A 20,000-nucleotide genomic window follows, 5' to 3' on the forward strand; every position below is an offset into this window, starting at 1 on the left:
GACATTATGTGTAATGTGGGACTTTTATCCCTGCTCCATTTCCTTGGGTAACCCAGTTTTTAATGTTGAAGAATTCTACAAGCGTTTTAAGTGGGTTAGCAAAGCAGGTTAAGCTCCCACAGTCAGAGTATATGAGAGTCCAAGGACGTACAACTGAATGTGGCCAACTTGTAGCAGCTTGCATTGTTAGGTTTCGTCATCCGTGCGTTCTGAGTTTTGCATATTATTCTAAGGGACTTGCTATGCCAACTAACAGGTTCTGTTCCGTCTATAACTGAGCTACATAAACCCTTTAGTCATGGGGCAAGAAAGGTCAATATTGACATCTAATCTCTTGAATATGGTGAAAGCTCTGTAGTGCTGAATACACTATGATATCACATGGTCACAACATCACAACACACACACAATGACACGTTATGATACTGCAGCTACAGTGCAATTTGAACCTTTAAGCGATTGTGTTAATCTCTCTCTCTCTCTCTCTCTCTCTCTCTCTCTCTCTCTCTCTCTCTCTCTCTCTCTCTCAAAAGATTATGGACCTAATGTTTGAATGACAGTTAATAGTTTTCTCAAAGTTTTTTGAAATGTGTGCAGAGATCTAACACAGCCAGCCAGACACATATCATATAGTAACTAAAGCCCCTTTCTCACATGCACTGGGATTATTTGGCTTGCTGAATTACGGTATGCAATATGTTTATATAACATTTGCCAAGTATGATAAGCTTATGGTCGTTTACTGCAACTGTGTTAAGCTACATGAATGCTACATGGACATTGGACATTATGCTTTATTGATAGTGTAGAGACAGAGTTGAAATGGGGCAGAGAGGGGAGTGACATGCAAAGAACGACTGCGGGCTGGAATCGAACCCGGGTCCGCTGCTGGCCGAGGCCCATGGGGGGGACGCCCTACCAACTGAGCTAAGGGCGCCCCCAAATTATTATTTTTTTAAGCGTGATTTGGCAAGCTCAACTATCTTTATTGTTGAGTTATTGATTAACATAATTCATTCTAGACAAATTCAAAGGATGATAAAAGTATGTCCATATTATCTGTTTGTACGTAACAGGCAGTAGCATTTTGGCGGGATGGGATCAATCTTGTAGTACAACTTATAAGTACAATGTCATACAATTCGGTCTTACAACTGCGGTCCTAAAACTGCAGCTAAGTTTGTAGTATTGCAAAAACTCCCTAAACTGTCCCACGTTGCTTAAAGACCTACTTCACCGGTTGGAATATGAAGGTGTATTGAACTGGGAGATCCTATTTAGTATAAATGTGCAAAAAAAAATTAAATCGGATCATCTTAGCCTGAGAAAAGGCAGAAAGAGTGTTTTATGGTCTCACTGTCTAACCCTACAGTTTCCTTCTTGTGACATCACAGTAAAGGTCAGGATTAACAGGACAGCTGGGCCAAGGGAAGACTGAGGGAAGAAAAACCTCATTCATTATATTATAATAGTTATTTTATAATGATAGAACGCTGGTTCCGTATGGGTGAAGTATTCCTTTAAGGACAATTTTTCCTTCTCACCAATGGAAGGTTTTCCTGATGTGTTACGTGTGTGTTGTTTGTGGGCGAATACGCAGACTGGTTCACGAGGAGCATGGCATGAGTAAATGATAAATGTGTTGTTTCTAATCGCAATTTCCATTTTATTTTTAAATCGATTAATATGTTCCGCCCTAGTCTCGAGTTCAAACTTCAACCCACTTCTTGCACGCTCACTCTTAACGCATTCATTACAAACATGCAAACACTTCCATAACACTAATTGAAGGGCTACCGTTGATATTTTCAAATTCCCCAGGATAAGGAATTACATACCCTCGTCAAAACATAGAGATAGGCATCTTCATATTACACTAAACAGGCCGCAGTATGTGTGTGTGTGTGTGTGTGTGTGTGTGTGAATGCGTGTGTGTGTGTGTGTGTGTGTAAGTAAGTAAGTAAGTAAGCTTTATTTATATAGCGCCCTTCACAGACCAGGGTCACAAGGCGCCTCACAATACACATTTTTTATACATACACTCAAACACCGATGGCAGTAGCTGCCATGCAAGGCGCTGTCTGAACCATCGGGAGCAATTTGGGGTTCAGTGTCTTGCCCAGGGACACTTTGACATGTGGGTAGGCGGGGAATCGAACCTCCGACCCTGCACTCCAGAGGCAGACTCCCACTCTCACAATTCTCAAAAATAATTGAAAAATTGTTTGTTACAAGATTAGATAATTTTATAGAGAAGCATCATCTATTGAGCGACCACCAGTACGGTTTCAGAAGCAATATGTCCACCTCAATGGCAGTGATGGAGCTGGTTGAAGGGATATCTACTGCAATAGACAACAGGGAATATACAGTTGGGGTTTTTATCGACCTAAAGAAGGCTTTCGACACAATTGACCATGGTATACTCTTGGAAAAAATGGAAAGATATGGTGTAAGAGGCATTGCTCATAACTGGCTTAAAAGTTACCTTGATGATAGAGACCAATATGTGCATATGTATAATGTAGACTCTGACTTGCAAAAAGTAACGCATGGGGTCCCACAGGGCTCTGTGCTGGGTCCTAAACTTTTTATTATGTACATTAATGATTTATGTGACGTCTCAAAATTACTAAAGTGTGTTTTGTTTGCGGATGACACCAGTTTGCACTGCTCTGGAAAAGACCTTGAGCAGCTCCTGGATGCAGTGGAAAACGAATTAACAATTCTAAAGAAGTGGTTTGACATTAATAAGCTGTCTTTGAACCTAAAAAAAACAAAATTTATCATCTTTGGCAATAAGAAAATTAATGAACAGGCTAAACTTAAGATTAATGATGTTGAAATTGAGCGTGTAAATGAAAATATTTTTTTGGGAACCATAATCGATGATAGACTTAACTGGAAACCACAGATAAATAATATAAAATCAAAAATATCAAAAACCATTGCAATATTGTATAAAATGAAAAATATTTTAAATCAGAACTCACTATATATATTGTATTGCTCCCTCATTCTTCCTTACATCACTTACTGTGTTGAGGTATGGGGTAACGCATATAAAACAAACATCAACCAAATTTTTTTACTGCAAAAAAAAGCCATAAGAATTGTAACTCATGCTAACTATTATGCATCAACAAATCCTCTTTTCATTAAACTCCACGCCTTGAAATTAGAAGATCTAGCTGTCCTTAGAACGGCAGTTGTAATGTACAAGGCACATCACAGAACACTTCCGCACTGCATCCAGGAGCTGTTTGGGGCTAGAGATGGTCACTACCAATTAAGAGGCGCACATATGTTTAGAAGTGCAGGGGCAAGAACGGACACTAAGAGTAGGTGCATTTCCGTTAAAGGTATCAACCTATGGAACCAATTGGACTGTGAACTAAAAACGTGCAACTCTATTAAAAAATTCAAAAGGAATTTCAAAACCAAGGTAATAGAAAGATATAAAGCGTCATTATGACTTTGTTTTTGCTTTGTTTTATTTTTTTAGTTTTTTTTGTTGTTTTTCTTTTTTTCGAATTATTATATTGTATTATGTGTTGTGTTATATTATGTTATCTTATGTTGTATTCATGGTAAATAATGTTTATAGTATATTATATTCATATTTATGGTATATTTATAATATTGTGTCATCTTATGTTAGATTGTATTATGTTATATTGTATCTTATTATATTATATTATGTTCTGTTATGTTATGCTATGTTGTGTAAGCGTAGAAAATGATATATTTTAGAGGTTAAAATATGAATATATATATTATATTTTTAGTGTATTATATTTATAGTATTATATTATATTATATTGAATTATGTCATATTATATCTTGTTGTATTGTATTATATTATATTGTGTATTTGCAGAGAGTTATATATTTGTAAACGTTAAAAAAAAAAAATATATATATATATATAGTATATATACAGTATATGTATTTTTCTTTTATATATATAATTAATAATGGTAAATGAAGGTGTTAATAATGAACTTACTATTATTGTAAAAAGGGTCGGCATAATAAGCCTCGGCTTCAGCCTAGACCTTTTCGGCCATTATTTTTTTTATTTTTTTATTTTTTATTTTTTATTGATCGCATGTGATGTGCTTTGATGGACTGAAATAAATATTTTTACTACTACTACTACTACTACTACTCCCTACCCACTTCGCCACTGCCGCCACTGTGTGTGTGTGTGTGTGTGTGTGTGTGTGTGTGTGTGCAGCTGAGGTGGACCAGAGAGAGACAGTCAAGCTCTCAGTCTTGATAAACCAGCTGATATGATTTGATTTGCCAGTGAGTAAACAAATCAATTTGAGTTAAATATCTGTGTTGCTATGGGCCACATGTTTATGAAACCGACTGCTACCAAGACTGTTCAAAGAAAGTGTTGTTGTATAGCTTGCAATAACAAATAAATAGTCTGTCTGTCTGTCTGTCTGTCTGTCTGTCTGTCTGTCTGTCTGTCTGTCTGTCTGTCTGTCTGTCTGTCTGTCTGTCTATCTATCCATCCATCCGTCCAGTGCCCATACAAGGAGACTGAGCCGTCCAGTGCCAGTTGTCAAGGTTAACGTATATGTGGATTTAATGTGGTATGACCTGCTGTCAGCATGTTGTGAAGGTGTGTGTGTGTGTGTGTGTGTGTGTGTGTGTGTGTGTGTGTGTGTGTGTGTGCGTGCGTGCGTGTGCGTGCGTGCGTGTGTGTGTGTGTGTGCGTGCGTGTGTGTGTGTGTGTTTGTGTGTGTGCTATGTATTCGTATGTGTGTGTGTGTGTGTGTGTGTGTGTGTGTGTGTGTGTGTGCTAAGTATTCGTGTGTGTGTGTGTGTGTGTGTGTGTGTGTGTGTGTGTGTGTGTGAGAGAGAGATTAATAGAGCCAGCAATGTGGAAAACGTGTTATAAGAGGCTTAAAATGTCAGACGCTGAAACTGATGAAGAGAAATGAGCAAAAACTGACACAACTGAGAACTGAAATATCTCTAGATAGCTGAACATTGACAGAAGCTACGGTGGCCTTCAAGGACAAGAAGCTATAGTTACTAAAGATGGCATCATCCACCACTGCCTCAAGTCTTTCCTACAATATCAAGTGATGAGGTGAAGATGTATTTAGTTATTTATTCTATAGTACTTCTTCTTCTTCTTGGTCTTCCAACAGGTGCATTTCCACCAGGACACCAATAACAATAATCACAATAACCAAATAATTAAATTGTGTTTGCTAATATAAGTTGTCATTTGTGGTTACCTTGTCTTTACATTTTCAGGCCAAAATTACGAGTGAGTGAGTGAGTGAGTGAGTGAGTGAGTGAGTGAGTGAGTGAGTGAGTGAGTGAGTGAGTGAGTGAGTGAGTGAGTGAGTGAGTGACTGAGTGACTGAGTGACTGACTGACTGACTGACTGACTGACTGACTGACTGACTGACTGACTGACTGACTGACTGACTGACTGACTGACTGACTGACTGACTGACTGACTGAGTTTTTAAGCATTAATAAAGCATTGTTAAATAGTATGCACAATTATTGTTGCGTGACAGTGATAATTTCTATACATGACTTCATTACTGTGAAATCCCCTCCCTGCTTCTATAGCTTCCTGTGCCCGCCTGGTACAACTGCATTGTGGTCGACTGTGGGCTACATTTCTAGAGCGCTAACTAGGCCACAAAAAGACACACACCCACTTCCCTATGCTACACACACACACACGGAAACTTTCACACATACACGCAAAGTCATGCACACACACACAAACACACACACACACACACACACACACAAACTCACACACACCTGTATCTACACAGACATAAGAAGAAAGTCTCACAACATTTAGGATTAAAGAAGAAATTAGTTTTATATTAAGATCAGTTAATTGCAAATAGTGCACACACACACACACACACACACACACACACACGTGCGGTAACAAAGACAGAAAAACACACACACACACACACACAAGCATGGTAACAAAGACACACACACACACACACACACACACACACACCAACATTACCAGTCAGTTTAGGACAGCTGAAGTCATCTGCACAACTTTCAGGAAATTCACAGTCACAAATAAAAGAACTGCAATAATTATATTCTAGCTTCGGCTTTTCAACAGCAACGTTCAGCTATTCAGTCTCACAGCAGCTTTTCTGCATGAGCACACACACACTTAAAGGTGCAGTGTGTAATATGACATCATCAAGAAAGTTCTACAAAGTTCTAGAATGCAACGCTCCCTATCAAGGACAAGAACAATTCTAAATTTTAAACAATGCACCTGATGACATTCCAACTATGACACTTTCAAGATGGCGGCACTAGGCCTTGGTCCAAAATATACAGAAATATGGACATATATGAGACCCTTTCTAAGGGAAAAAAAAATATTAAAAATTGTTTTTCAGCTACTATGCACTAAATTAAATGTACTTATGGATATTATAATTACTTTCTACAAAATCTGCTAGGAAATAAAACCCAAAATTCTACACACTGCAGGTTTAATAAGTCAAAAAGTTTCATTTAGTCTAACTTGGTAAATTATCTTGTATGTTCAAACAGACTAGTATTCATTTGTTTGTACCTTCACATGTCAATACACACACTTAGCTGGTCAGAATGTCCATTTTCCGCTACTTATTATATATTATATATATATACATAATATACATATTATATTATTATATTAATTCATTTATTCTTTTCAATTAAATTACATTATAAATAATTCAACCCTTTCCAACTTATCACATATTTTATGTGGGTGTAATACTCAACCCTTAACTTGTTCAACCTTTTAAAATGTCCATTCTATTTATTTTTCTTTATTTTTTTGGCATGTTTCTGCTTTATTGACAGTGTAGAGACAGAGTTGAAATGGGGCAGAGAGAGGGGAGTGACATGCAGAGAACGACTGCGGGCTGGAATCGAACCCGTGTCCGCTGCTGGCCGAGGCCCATGGGGGGGACGCCCTACCAACTGAGCTAAGGGCGCCCCCATCCATTCTATTTCTTAGTAATCAAAAGTATTTCATGGTTATTCATTCTTTTGTTGTAGAGATATTATAAATCATGACCCAAGTGGTTAGAAGACTTTCACACCAACATTGTTATCTGTGTTGCCACATCCCTGGCATGTCTTTGATGAAGTTGGGTTTGGTTTCTCGACTTGTGTTTCATGATGATTTGATTTATGACCTGAAACCATGAGCTCAACAGTAATGGTACGGCCGCAAATGAAAACAAAAGCAAGGCAACAAACTTATCAACACAATCAGCTGACACAGGCCTGCATAGCCAGGGTTCTTTGTAAATACATCTATATCTCATTTGGGTTTTGTCTCTCATACATAACGTATTGAGTGTTTTAGAAAGTTATGATCTGTCTGTCTGTCTGTCTGTCCGTCCGTCCGTCCGTCCGTCCATCTATCTATCTATCTATCTATCTATCTATCTATCCATCTTTCTATCTATCTATCTATCTATCTATCTATCCATCTATCTATCTATCCATCCATCCATCCATCCATCTATCTATCTATCTATCTATCTATCCACCCATCCATCTACCCTCTATCCTGCTTAGACCTTAGATTCAGATAAAGAAAAACTACCCAAGAAAAAAAAAACTTCAACAATGAATTAAGATGGCATCATTCTCAATAGCGAGTGAGAATATACACTATATACAGTATATGGATAATATGGAAAGATGTTAACTCAATTTAAAGGTGCAGTGTGTAATATGACATCATCAAGAAAGTTCTACAAAGTTCTAGAATGTAACGCTCCCAGGGTAACCCCACCCCTTTAGAATAATAACAGAAGCTACAGTGGCCTTCAAGGACAAGAACAATTCTAAATTTTAAACAATGCACCTGATGACATTCCAACTATGACACTTTCAAGATGGCGGCACTAGGCCTTGGTCCAAAATATGCAGAAATATGGACATATATGAGACCCTTTCTAAGGGGAAAAAAAATAATTCAAAAAAATGTTTTCAGCTATTATGCACAAAATTAAATGTACTTATGGATATTATAATTACTTTCTACAAAATCTGTTTGGAAATAAAACCCAAAATTCTACACACTGCAGGTTTAATCAGATATAAGACTAAATTCAAAATGCATGATAAACTCAGCTGTTAGACTGTAGCTAGGCAACCTGCCACAACACAACACGAGGAGGAACAGGATGGAGAAATACCAGAATCCAAACAGCCACCACACACCAGTCACTGTGATGAGTCATTCTAGTGTGTGTGTGTGTGTGTGTGTGCGTGTGTGTGTGTGTGTGTGTGTGTGTGTCAGACAACCAACCATCGGTGCTTCTAGACTGTGGTGTAATAAAGATATACATATATCTTCACCGGTGGTGGATCGTGAGGAGATATTCACAAAATTTGGACCAGAATCACTGACTCCACCTTTAAGTATTGCTACTGTCAAAACTGACGCCTCTTTCTTCTAAATTCAGACTAGAAACACATTTTTGGAGGAGAACAAACTGTCACACACACACACACACACTCTCTCACACACACACACTCTTACATGTCTGTTTGAGGCATATTTATTTATATAGCTAATGTTAGAGCCACCAGAATCAAAGGCCGAATCTGGGAGATAAAATATGTTGAGGAACAGGAAGGAAGAGAGCCGTCAGAGAGAAAGAATGCACTGATAAAGGAGGACAGTCTCTCTCTCTCTCTCTCTCTCTCTCTCTCACTCTCTCTCTCTCTCTCATCCTCTCTCTCTCTCTCTCTCTCTCTCCTCTCTTCTCTCTCTCTCTCTCTCTCTCTCTCTCTCTCTCTCTCTCTTCTCTCTCTCTCTCTCTCTCTCTCTCTCTCTCTCTCTCTCTCTCTCTCTCTGAGGACGGGGGAAGGGTGGTCTTTTGTAAACTGAAAAACGCCTTGGTGTGTATATCCATGCAGTATAATGTCAATACTGGACACAGCATAGGCTCTGTAAATGGGCATTATGGCCAAAGTTATATAAGACATTTATAATTCATTATTATTTTGAGTGCAATTTCCAAGTTTAGGGCGGCTGTGGTGAAGTGTGTAGGGCAGTCGTCCACTGGGTTACAGGGTCGGTGGTTCGATCCCCCGTCTCCCCGCCAAATGTCCAAGTGTCCCTGGGCAAAGAGACACTGAACCCTAACTTGCTCCTGATAGTTAGCTTGCACCCTGCGTGGTAGCTGCTGCTGCTATCGGTGTATGAATGTGTGTGTGTGAATGGGTGATGTGTCGACCCTCAACGGCAGGGTCGGTGGTTCGATCCCCCGTCTACCCGCCAAATGTCCAAGTGTCCCTGGGCAAAGAGACACTGAACCCTAACTTGCTCCTGATAGTTAGCCTGCTATCGGTGTATGAAAGTGTGTGTGTGAATGGTAACGTGTGAATGGGAACAGGTCTCCCTTGTAAAAGAGTCTCCGGTCTCAATGGGATTTACCTTTATAAAAAAAGATGTATCTACTCACTGGTAAAATGACATGTAATGTAATGTAATGTAGAGTGAAATTTACCCATTTAACAGGCTTACAAATGCCACACAGTAGTCATACCTAATAGTCAAAGAATAAGGATTAAGGGTGAATGTACTCACTGGTTTCTTGAGGAAGAAGACAGACAGACAGACAGACAGACAGACAGACAGACAGACAGACAGACAGACAGACAGACACACACACACACTGACTCACACACACACACACACTTCAGGAGGTGAATGTACTCACTGGTTTCTTGAGGAAGAAGACAGACAGACAGACAGACAGACAGACAGACAGACAGACAGACAGACAGACTCACTGGTTTCTTGAGGAAGAAGACAGACAGCGCTCCGATCAGAGGCATGTCTCCCAGTAGAGGCTCCATCACCACACGCAGAGTCCCATGGAGCTGGAAGGAGCAAATATCACATTATGAATCTGTCTACTGTTTATTATTACTGGACTTCTTAAAGCTATAGTGTGTAACTTATGTTGCCCTCCCCCATGAGGAATTCTGAGTAATCACAACTAGAGCTGCAACGATTAATCGACTAATCGAGTATTAATCGATTACTAAAATAATCGCCAACTATTTTGATAATCGATTAATCGTTTTGAGTATTTTTTTAATAAAACATTTCCAAATTCTCTGATTTCAGCTTCTCAAATGTGAATATTTGTGTTTTGGACATAACAATACATTTGAGGACGTCAACATGGGCTTTGGAAAATTGATCAACATTTTTCACCATTTTCTGACATTTTACGGACCAAAACACTAATCGATTAATAATCGATTAATCGAGAAAATAATCGACAGATTAATCGATTATCAAAATAATCGTTAGTTGCAGCCCTAATCACAACAACACTGTCGGTGCATCTACATGAGTTTAAAGCCCTCAGCGATGGCACATGGATTTTATACCTTCTGGAGCTGGAAGGAGGAAATATAACAGTATGAATCTGACTATATAGGTCTACGGTTTATTCTTTTTTATTTGACATATTTATTAAAACATTTATTTTCACAGGACTACGGCCTTCTTCATCTATTTATTTATTTATGATCAAGTGATACTTTAAAAACACAGCGCAGGTCAAATGTTTTTTCATGTTAAACTAAAATTACAGACGTAATACACATTGCATTGATATATAGCGCTTTTCTAGATGATTTTAAAAAGCCCGTATAACTGTAAACACAAATCCACAAAACCCCTTTTAACTATGTAATATGGGGAGTTAGTTGCATGTTAGTAGACGTTTTAAACCTGGTTTACAGAGGCTACGAGTGAATGTTTCTCCTTCAAAAGTTTTTTCATTACTCAGTTTACATTTCTTGTAAACCAAACTGTGGGCCCTGCTGCTGTAAACAACAACAACCACAGTGAAACAGTAACTTTTCAGGAAGCTTTCTAACTTCAAACAGTGTTCCAGGGATCACATTTCCCTGTGAGGAAAGTTTGTTTATTAAATTATGAGAATAAACCTTAGAAAATGTTCACTTCATAGTGCACCTTTAAAGGGACACTGTGTAACATTTTAAGTAATTTATCAGCTAAAATCAATATCCTCATTCATAAATATGTCCTCATTGGTGTAAAATCACCTCTGCCAATAATCTGAATTATCCTCCCGAGCGGAGAATTACAAATATTAATATTACATTTTGTCCATTGAGCGGGCAAGTCGTATGGAGCATTCCATGTTTTTGGAATGTCATCAGGTGCATTGTTTAAAATTTAGAATTGTTCTTGTCCTTGAAGGCCACTGTAGCTTCTGTTATTATTCAAAAAGGGTGGGGTTACCCAGGGAGCGTTGCATTTTAGAACTTTGTAGAACTTACTTGATGATGTCATATTACACACTGCCCCTTTAAACCTGCAGTGTGTAGAATTTTGGGTTTTATTTCCTAGCAGATTTTGTAGAAAGTAATTAAAATATCCATAAGTACATTTAATTTAGTGCATAATTTTCCCCTAGGCCTAGTGCCGCCATCTTGAAAGTGTCATAGTTGGAATGTCATCAGGTGCATTGTTTAAAATTTAGAATTGTCCATGTCCTTGAAGGCCACTGTAGCTTCTGTTATTATTCTAAAGGGTTGGGGTTACCCAGGGAGCGTTGCATTCTAGAACTTTGTAGAACTTTCTTGATGATGTCATGTTACACACTGCACCTTTAAGTGACTATGAGGAACTTTTAAATGGTTAATGAAACAGTTTATTTTTTCCTCTGATGATCATAAATGACATGTTACAGCAAAAAAGACCATCGGTGAGAATAATGCTATTTTAATATAGTTAGTATTAATCCCTTGAAAGAGCTTTTTCATTACTCAGAACTCTGCCCTGCTTTTCTCTGGTCTGACTCAAGGCTCAGATATGCAGACGGTCTGACTGCAACACCAAATTTGGTCGTGGCCAAACTCTCTCTCTCTCTGTACTGGGGAATCAAATACCAACGTTATATTCATCTGAACAAGTGCATTGGAGAGATCTCAAATAGGCTTTTTTGTTTAACCTTAACGCCGTTATGTAGTTTATTAAAGGTGCTATGAGGAACTTTTAAACATTTCTGAAACAGTCTCATTTTTTCCTCTGATGATCATGAATTACATGTAACAGCAAACAAAACTATAAGTGCAAAGAATCATTTTTTTATATAGTTTTTTCTTAATGCCTTTGTCATGGGTATACGCTCACCCAGGAACAACAGCTGGTGTGGTAAAAACACTACCGCTTTTGTCCAAAGGGGGGCGCTAGAATTAACACAAACTGAAAGTTCCTCGGAGCACCTTTAAAGTGTATATAAAGCCAGATTATTCATTTAATTTACAAACAACATATTATAGTATACAACCATCTTTAAAGGCCATTATCTCAACATTAGTTTTTCTCAATACTCTGAACCAAAAATCTCAACTTCTAAAGCACTTACATCAACTAAGCTTTCCATAATCATTCTCAGCACTATTCTGAAAGTTATCACAGAAAGATTTGTTAACTGTCTGACTTATGTTACACTTATATGCATTTTTGAGACCTGTACATGGTATTATTTTGATTTATAAAATTTAAAAAACGCTGTATCCAAAATCTTTTCTTTAAAAACGTTGGACCCTTATATATTGTCAAAACGAACATATACAGTGCTGCTTGAAATTATGTGAACTTCTTGAGCCATTATTTGTTTTTATTTGTTTTAACAATTGATTTCCAGAAAAGAAAAATGTGGAATTGATAGACAAACATCTGTTATTTAAAGCTGGGGGTATGTGATTTCTGATTGGTCAAAGTTAACATGAGCTGTACACTTTGACCAACCAGAGCAAGGCTCCGATTCTCTGTTCTTATTGGCTGTTGGGACTGTCCATTCACTTTGGCACGACTTTGTTGGTGTAGAGCGTGTCAGGGAGGGACCATAGGGGAGGGACCAAAGAGAACAAGTGGAGCAGTTGAGGTATTTGGATTCGAATCTCTATCCCAACTGCCATTTTCTCCCTAAATCCTCCACCCCAGTTTTAATAGAAGAAATGCTGGTATTGATAAAAATTAATTAATAACGGTTAAACTAAATACAATTCCAAAATGCTCAAGGGGTTCACATACTTTCAAGCAGCACTGTAACTGGATATAACTTATTTAAGCTGACATATAAAGTGTGGAAAACCTTCCCAGAGCTTGACACAGACGTCACTATAAGCTCTTTACTGTCCCAACTTCTTATTCCTTCAGAAGCAGCCTGTGAAAAGCTGACGCACAGCTCAGAACTCACTGCTTCAAGATTTAAGTCCTATGCACAAAGGCAAACTCTCCCTGCGTTCCAATCCCCATACTTTCCTGCTATTTAGTATGGTAGAAAAAGATTTAGGATGTCCTGATTTTTGTGGTCAGACGCATCATGCTGAAAAATACCCAGATGCCCCTACTACGGGATTTTTACTGTGGAAATCAGCAGCTTTTTTTTTGCCGATTCTGACCCACAATCCACTGCAGCAGAAGTTATGTCACATGGACTGAGCCTCCGAGTGAAAAGAACCAGCGATGCGACGGATATATAAACAAGAGGCAAATTCAAGGCGCAATGTTATGATGAAATAAATAAGTACTACATGTGAGGGAATTTTGGGTCTTTAGTTGTAATATTAATGGGAAAGATAATAGGTCATATATGCCTATCTTGTGTGTCTGTCTCACAGACTCGAGGTCAGCTTTGGAGCCTGTTAGGAGACACTTAGGTCAGCTGTATAGATAAAGTCTCATCTCCTTAGACTCCAGAATGTTATGGTTCACTGTGTTCAGCTCTGAACCAAAACATTGGTACGCTTGGTGCCCGAGCCGGGGAGGTGGTAGAGATAGCGCCAGGTTAAAACACAGCTCTAAGCATGAGTTTGTCAGAATTGAAGTGCAAGTCACGAGAGTTGCAGTCCGGTTCTCCTTGGCCAAGTCTGTAATAAATATTGCTTCATAATTCATCCATGTCTCCTGAAATATTCTTCCACCTGAGTTGACCTCCAACCTTAACAGAACTTCCATCACACTACATACTTTTTATGATCAAATGTAGTATGGAGAATAGCAAAAAGAAAGAGTATGAGATTTGGAACGCAGCCATTTCTCTGAAAATCTTTCCTCCATGTACTTTCTTTCCTTCTATCCCTCTCTCTCTCTCCCTCCCTCCCTCTCTCTCTCTCTGATGTCTGAACAGTACATATGGCCTGATCTTCTGCAAACAGCCAGGTAGATAGCGTCTCCTTTATCGGCCGTGTGTCAACACATTATGTAAAAGTATTTCTAGAGACGTCACGGGTTAATACGGCAGTCGGGGTCGCAGGGGAAAGGGCTGCCAACCAAAGGCTGAAAGTAAAAGTATTTTCTTGTTTATTTTCTATAGTCTTATAATATAATATTGATTATCAGATTAATATCTATATGATTTGTATTAGTTATATCAATGTTTTGAACTTACCATGGCAATTTTATTAACTTTTTTTTTTAAGGTTTTTTTTGGGGGGGATCTTCAAGCATTATTAGATAGTACATAGTTTAAATGGGGAGACAGAGGGAGAGAGAGAGAGAGAGAGAGGGGGGATGACCTGCAGTAAAGGTCCACGGGTCAGATTTGAACCCACGACCACTGCAACGAAGGCCGGAGCCAATATGGTACGCGCTCTATCCACTACGCCACTGGAGCGCCCCAACAACATTTCTTTAAATGTCTTGCACCAAATTGATGTGCACTTACCATGACAATTTCGTTGATAATTTAACTAACTTTTTTTCTCACTTTTTCACTCGCTGTGTGAATTATGTTGTCCTGATATAATGACATCTGATTCAGATTCAGAACTCTTTATTAATAATCCCCAAGGGGCGATTCATTCTGCATCCGCCTTGCAGTCAGTCTCACCTGTCTGTCTGTCTGTCTGTCTGTCTGTCTGTCTGTCTGTCTGTCTGTCTGTCTGTCTGTCTGTCTGTCTGTCTGTCTGTCTGTCTGTCTGTCTGTCTGTCTGTCTGTCTGTCTATCATTCTCACCTGTATGCTCTTGATTCCAGCTCTGCAGTAGTATTTCTTGATGTCCACGTCGATTTCTGTGTTCCCCACAAAACTAAAACGAAACACCAGGAAAAAAACAGTTAGATGATTGAATGTTATATATATTATGACAAAGCAAAGGAAGAAAGACGGGAATACTTTGATAATAATAAACTTTTAATAATTTCTTTAGAACCTTTAAAACCAGAATTACAAGTTGCTTAAAACAATACCAAACCATATGTGCAAAGAATTAAATATACTACAAACAAAAAAGAGGTCAATAATATTTTATGCAAATTGCACTTTTTCATGATTTTTAATATGGGTCCCCGGTGTTACTATGTTGTTATGTAAAAGCAAAGGAAGAAAGAGGGGAATACTTAGATAATAATAATAATAATAATAATAATAATAATAATAATAATAATAATAATAATAATAATAATAATAATAATAATAATAATAATAATAATAATAATAATAATAATAATAATAATAATAATAATAATAATAATAAACTTGTGAGGGGTTTTTACTGTGTTTACCTGATCTGTAGGTCCATGATGACTTGCCTCTTGTCTACATTCTCCGTGTAAACTTTCACCCCGTTCACTCTCAGAGGCTAAAGGGAAAAAATAAAATAAAAATGATCAGATATGACGAAACATGGTGCAAGTGAGCAAATCTTAAGCAAATCCTCAAAATATAGTGTGAGGGAATTTTGGGTCTTTAGTTGTAATATTAATGGGAAAGATTAATAGTTCATATATGCCTATCTTGTGTGTCTGTCTCACAGACTCTAGGTCAGCCTTGGAGCCTGTTAGGAGACACTTAGGTCATTGTATAGATAAAGTCTCATCTCCTTCTACTCCAGAATGTTATGGTTCACTGTGTTCAGCTCTGAACCAAAACATTGGTACGCTTGGTGCTTGGTTAATATTGTCATCATATTCTCATCAGTGTGGTTGTGTGGTTGTGTGGTTGTGTGCTCACCTTGTCTCCCATGTCTATCTTGGTGAAGCAGAAGGAGCTGAGATGGGGGTTGGCTCCCTTCACTGCCGGTTCTATCGTGTCTCTGAACAGCTTGTCCACAAACTGACGGATAAACGGCCACATCTGTTTCACCGTCTGAGAGAGGAGAGAGAGAGAGAGAGAGAGAGAGAGAGAGAGAGAAGGAGAATTAGAGAATAAGACAAATACATCACATACAGTATATATATTCAAATCCTATTTTTTTTTTAAGATTTTTATTATTTTTTTACGATTTTTTATTTTTATTTTCTTTATTAGACAGTTTGTAGAGACAGAAATTATGTTAATTCTAGCGCCCCCCTTTGGACAAAAGCGGTAGTGTTTTTACTACGCCAGCTGTTGTTCCAGGGTGAGCGTATACCCATGACAAAGGCATTAAAGGGGTAGTTCAGGATTTTAGACATAGGGCCTTATTCCCAAGTTAGCCTTGGTGTTCTTTATCAGTGGAGACAGTTTTCAACACATTTAATTCGGTCCTTCTACTTGCAGAGTGCGCTCGTGCTAAGCTAGCGCACGGCATCGGGGGGATACCTAGCCTGCTACTAAAACAGTCTTACCCACTCCACAGTACACCCGAGGCCAATCAATTATAACGCCAGACTATCGATGTAAATGTCTGTGTTGATAGAATAATTTTAGAAATAAAACCAACCTCGCATATTGCATTTTGAGGGACTTTATTCCTTGTAGGCTGCGGCAGCGGCGGACTAATACCTAGGTTACAGGCTCTATAATAGTTTGTTTACCTGCTGCTGCCCGTACCTGTACGAGCCGGAATACACTGATGAAGAATTGAGAGGGATGCTCAAAGGGCAGAAAGAGAAAGAGCGTCTGTAGAGACAGCCCCCGCTGGAGCTGCAGCAGAGAACCGGGACAGAATGACGGTAGACTGGTGGCAGTGCAGTTTCAGTTTCTGTCCCACGCTGCTCTGTTTACTTTCTGCTGTAGTGATTCGGTTACACAGCAAAGTAAAAGTCCGCTGCTGCTAAGAAAGTAGTCCCTCAAAATGCCATAATTCATGCGATGCGAGGTTGGTTTTATTTCTAAAATTATTCTATCAACACAGACATTTACATCGATAGTCTGGCGTTATAATTGATTGGCCTCGGGTGTACTGTGGAGTGGGTAAGACTGTTTTAGTAGCAGGCTGGTATCCCCCCGATGCCGTGCGCTAGCTTAGCACGAGCGCACTCTGCAACTAGAAGGACTGAATTAAATGTGTTGAAAACGGTCTCCACTGATAAAGAACACCAAGGCTAACTTGGGAATAAGGCCCTATGTCTAAAATCCTGAACTACCCCTTTAAGAAAAACTATATAAAAAAAAATAGCATTCTTTCCACTGATGGTCTCGTTTGCTGTTACATGTAATTTATGATCATGAGAGGAAAAATTTGACTATTTCAGAAATATTTAAAAGTTCCTCGTAGCACCTTTAAATACAATTTTAAAAAGACATAGTGTGTGGCAGTCCGGAGCTAAGACCTATTTCAGACGACTTCACCAAATTCTCTGTAACACTGTTAGCTGTTGATATACACCTGCACTCATTGGCTTTTACTGGCTGCTTGGTGCCTGGTTGACTTTTAATACACTCCACTGCACGGAGGGAATCTCTTTCTTCTAGTTTTATTCGTCTCAGACAGTGTTCTGGTACATTGGTTGAGTTTTATGTTGCAATATATATTTTCTGGGATTGAAAGTAGAAATGCTGCAGAGACCAGTGGCTATGTCTTCATAGATGGGACTTCAATATTAAAGGCCTACTTCACCGGTTTGAATATGAAGGTGTATTGAACTCTGAGATCCTATGTAGTATAAATGTGCAAAAAAAACGTACTTTGTAAATATTACTGTGATGTCACAGTAAAAGACATCACAGTAATATTTACAAAGTACGTTTTTTTTTAACCCTATATTTCTCTTTCTGTGATGTCACGAGAAAGAGAAATATAGGGTTAAAAAAACACTCTTTCTGCCTTTTCTCAGGCTAGGATGAACCGATTTCAATTTTTTTCGCACATTTATACTACATAGGATCTCAGAATTCAATACGCCTTCATATTCAAACCGGTGAAGTAGGCCTTTAAGCGTTAGCCTCTAATAAAGTCAAGTTAATGGTTCATAAATGCAGAAAGGTGATTTTGAACCGACATTAACTGTGTGCTTTTTATTATTATAAATATTATTATCATTTATTATCATATTTTGTTTATTTTTATTTATATATAAAGGGTGTGAGCAGAGGAACAATCGGCCACGCTTCTGACTTGCTTTATGAAGTATGTTTATAATGCTTAATTATTGATCAAATAAAATAAAAATCCCTATTTAAATATATCAGCTAACGAAAAATCTGGATTTAACTGCCCTTCATACTTAGTTTATGAGCTGTGTCAACACCTTCCCAGATAAATTATAGCAGTGCAGTGCAGTGTATGTGAGTGAGTGAGTGAGTGAGTGAGTGAGTGAGTGAGTGAGTGAGTGAGTGAGTGAGTGAGTGAGTGAGTGAGTGAGTGTGTATTTTGCGTTATGTGTGTGTGTGTGTGTATTTTGCGTTATGTGTGTGTGTGTGTGTGTGTGTGTGTGTGTGTGTGTGTGTCTGTGCGTGTGTGTGTGTGTGTGTGTGTGTGTTTGGAGGAGCATAAATCTTTGTTATTGGCCCTTTAAATCCGACCATCTCCCTCTGTGTGTGTAAACAACAATTATAGACACACTCCACACCCTGTCATCCTGGTTTAATGTTTTGCAGTTAAAAAGCTTTTCCTCATGTTGATTCTCAGATCCATTATCTTCTTACTGGAAGTCCAACTGAAGATATACACTCAGTGATACTCCAGAGAATAGCACTCTTTATATCTTTCTCTGTGTGTCTCTCTCTTTCTCTCTCTCACCCTGTGTCTGTCTGTCTGTCTGTCTGTCTGTCTGTCTGTCTGTCTGTCTCTCCCTTCCTCCCTCCCTCTCTCTCCATCCCTCTCTCTCTCTCTGTCTCTCTCTCCCCAGGGAGCTGGTAGATGGGTCGGGGTCTAGATTTAGATCCTATTTTTAACAATGTGTGTGTGTTTTGCATGTGTGTGTGTGTGTGTGTGCGCTTGCTTGCTTGCATGCATGCATGCATGTGTGTGTGTGTGCATGCGTGCTCGTCTCTATGTGTGTGTGTGTGTGTGTGTGCATGTCTGTGTGTATTTTGCGCTTGTGTGTGTGTGTGTGTCTGTGTGTACCTTATTCAGCCACTCCACTCTCTCCACGTCTGGGTAATGGACCTGGAACAAGAGAAATTAGAAGTTAGTATCACGTTCTTCTATTCTTTGTAGATTTTCGGCCTGAACAGTTATGTATCCACTGACTCCATCTCTACACACATTACTATAGGGAGGTGCTACAGTGGGTTTTAGTTTGGGTTTTTCACAATACATTTATTGAAAGTTTTTCCTTTTCTTTCATAACAAACGAACAAACACCTGCACCCTCACAACATACAAAACATCACACAAACAAACAGATTGTCTTTTTTAAACAAATAAATAAATAAAATATAAATCGCATACTCTTTCTTTTTTCTATTCTACATACTAAATCCGACGATAAAAATAATCTAGTTAGGATGCAGTAGGCATACTATTGGGACATACTTTACTCTCTTATTTCATCATAACATTGCGCCTTGATCTTGCCTCTTGCTTTTATATCCGTCGCATCCCCGTTTGTTTTCATATGGAGGCTTCGTCGATGTGACGTCACTTCACGTGCGCACTGGATTGTGGGTCAGAATCGCCCAAATAGGATGCAGTTTTCAACACTAACAATCTTGGCCGCATGAAGTAGGACATCCGGGTACTTCTAACCATCCTAAATCTGGCCACAAGAATCGGGACATCCTAAATCTTTTTTCTACATACTACTATATA

General features: G+C 38.6%; 1 protein-coding gene across 3 annotated transcripts in view; it reads right to left on the reverse strand.

Moving 5' to 3' along the window:
- The window catches only part of esyt2a (extended synaptotagmin-like protein 2a), a 64,759-nt gene that overhangs the window by 27,728 nt on the left and 17,031 nt on the right, over window positions 1-20,000 (reverse strand). For all 3 annotated transcript variants that reach the window (XM_080033558.1, XM_080033556.1, XM_080033557.1), the window contains exons 3-7: window positions 19,314-19,355; window positions 16,055-16,189; window positions 15,607-15,683; window positions 15,059-15,131; window positions 9,841-9,930 (exon numbers count right to left, since the gene is read on the reverse strand). In XM_080033558.1, coding sequence (XP_079889684.1) covers window positions 9,841-9,930; window positions 15,059-15,131; window positions 15,607-15,683; window positions 16,055-16,189; window positions 19,314-19,355 — 417 coding nt within the window. The remainder of the gene's footprint in view (window positions 1-9,840; window positions 9,931-15,058; window positions 15,132-15,606; window positions 15,684-16,054; window positions 16,190-19,313; window positions 19,356-20,000) is intronic.

This window comes from Ammodytes marinus (assembly GCF_949987685.1).
Source record: "Ammodytes marinus genome assembly, chromosome: 9".
NCBI lineage: Eukaryota > Metazoa > Chordata > Actinopteri > Uranoscopiformes > Ammodytidae > Ammodytes > Ammodytes marinus.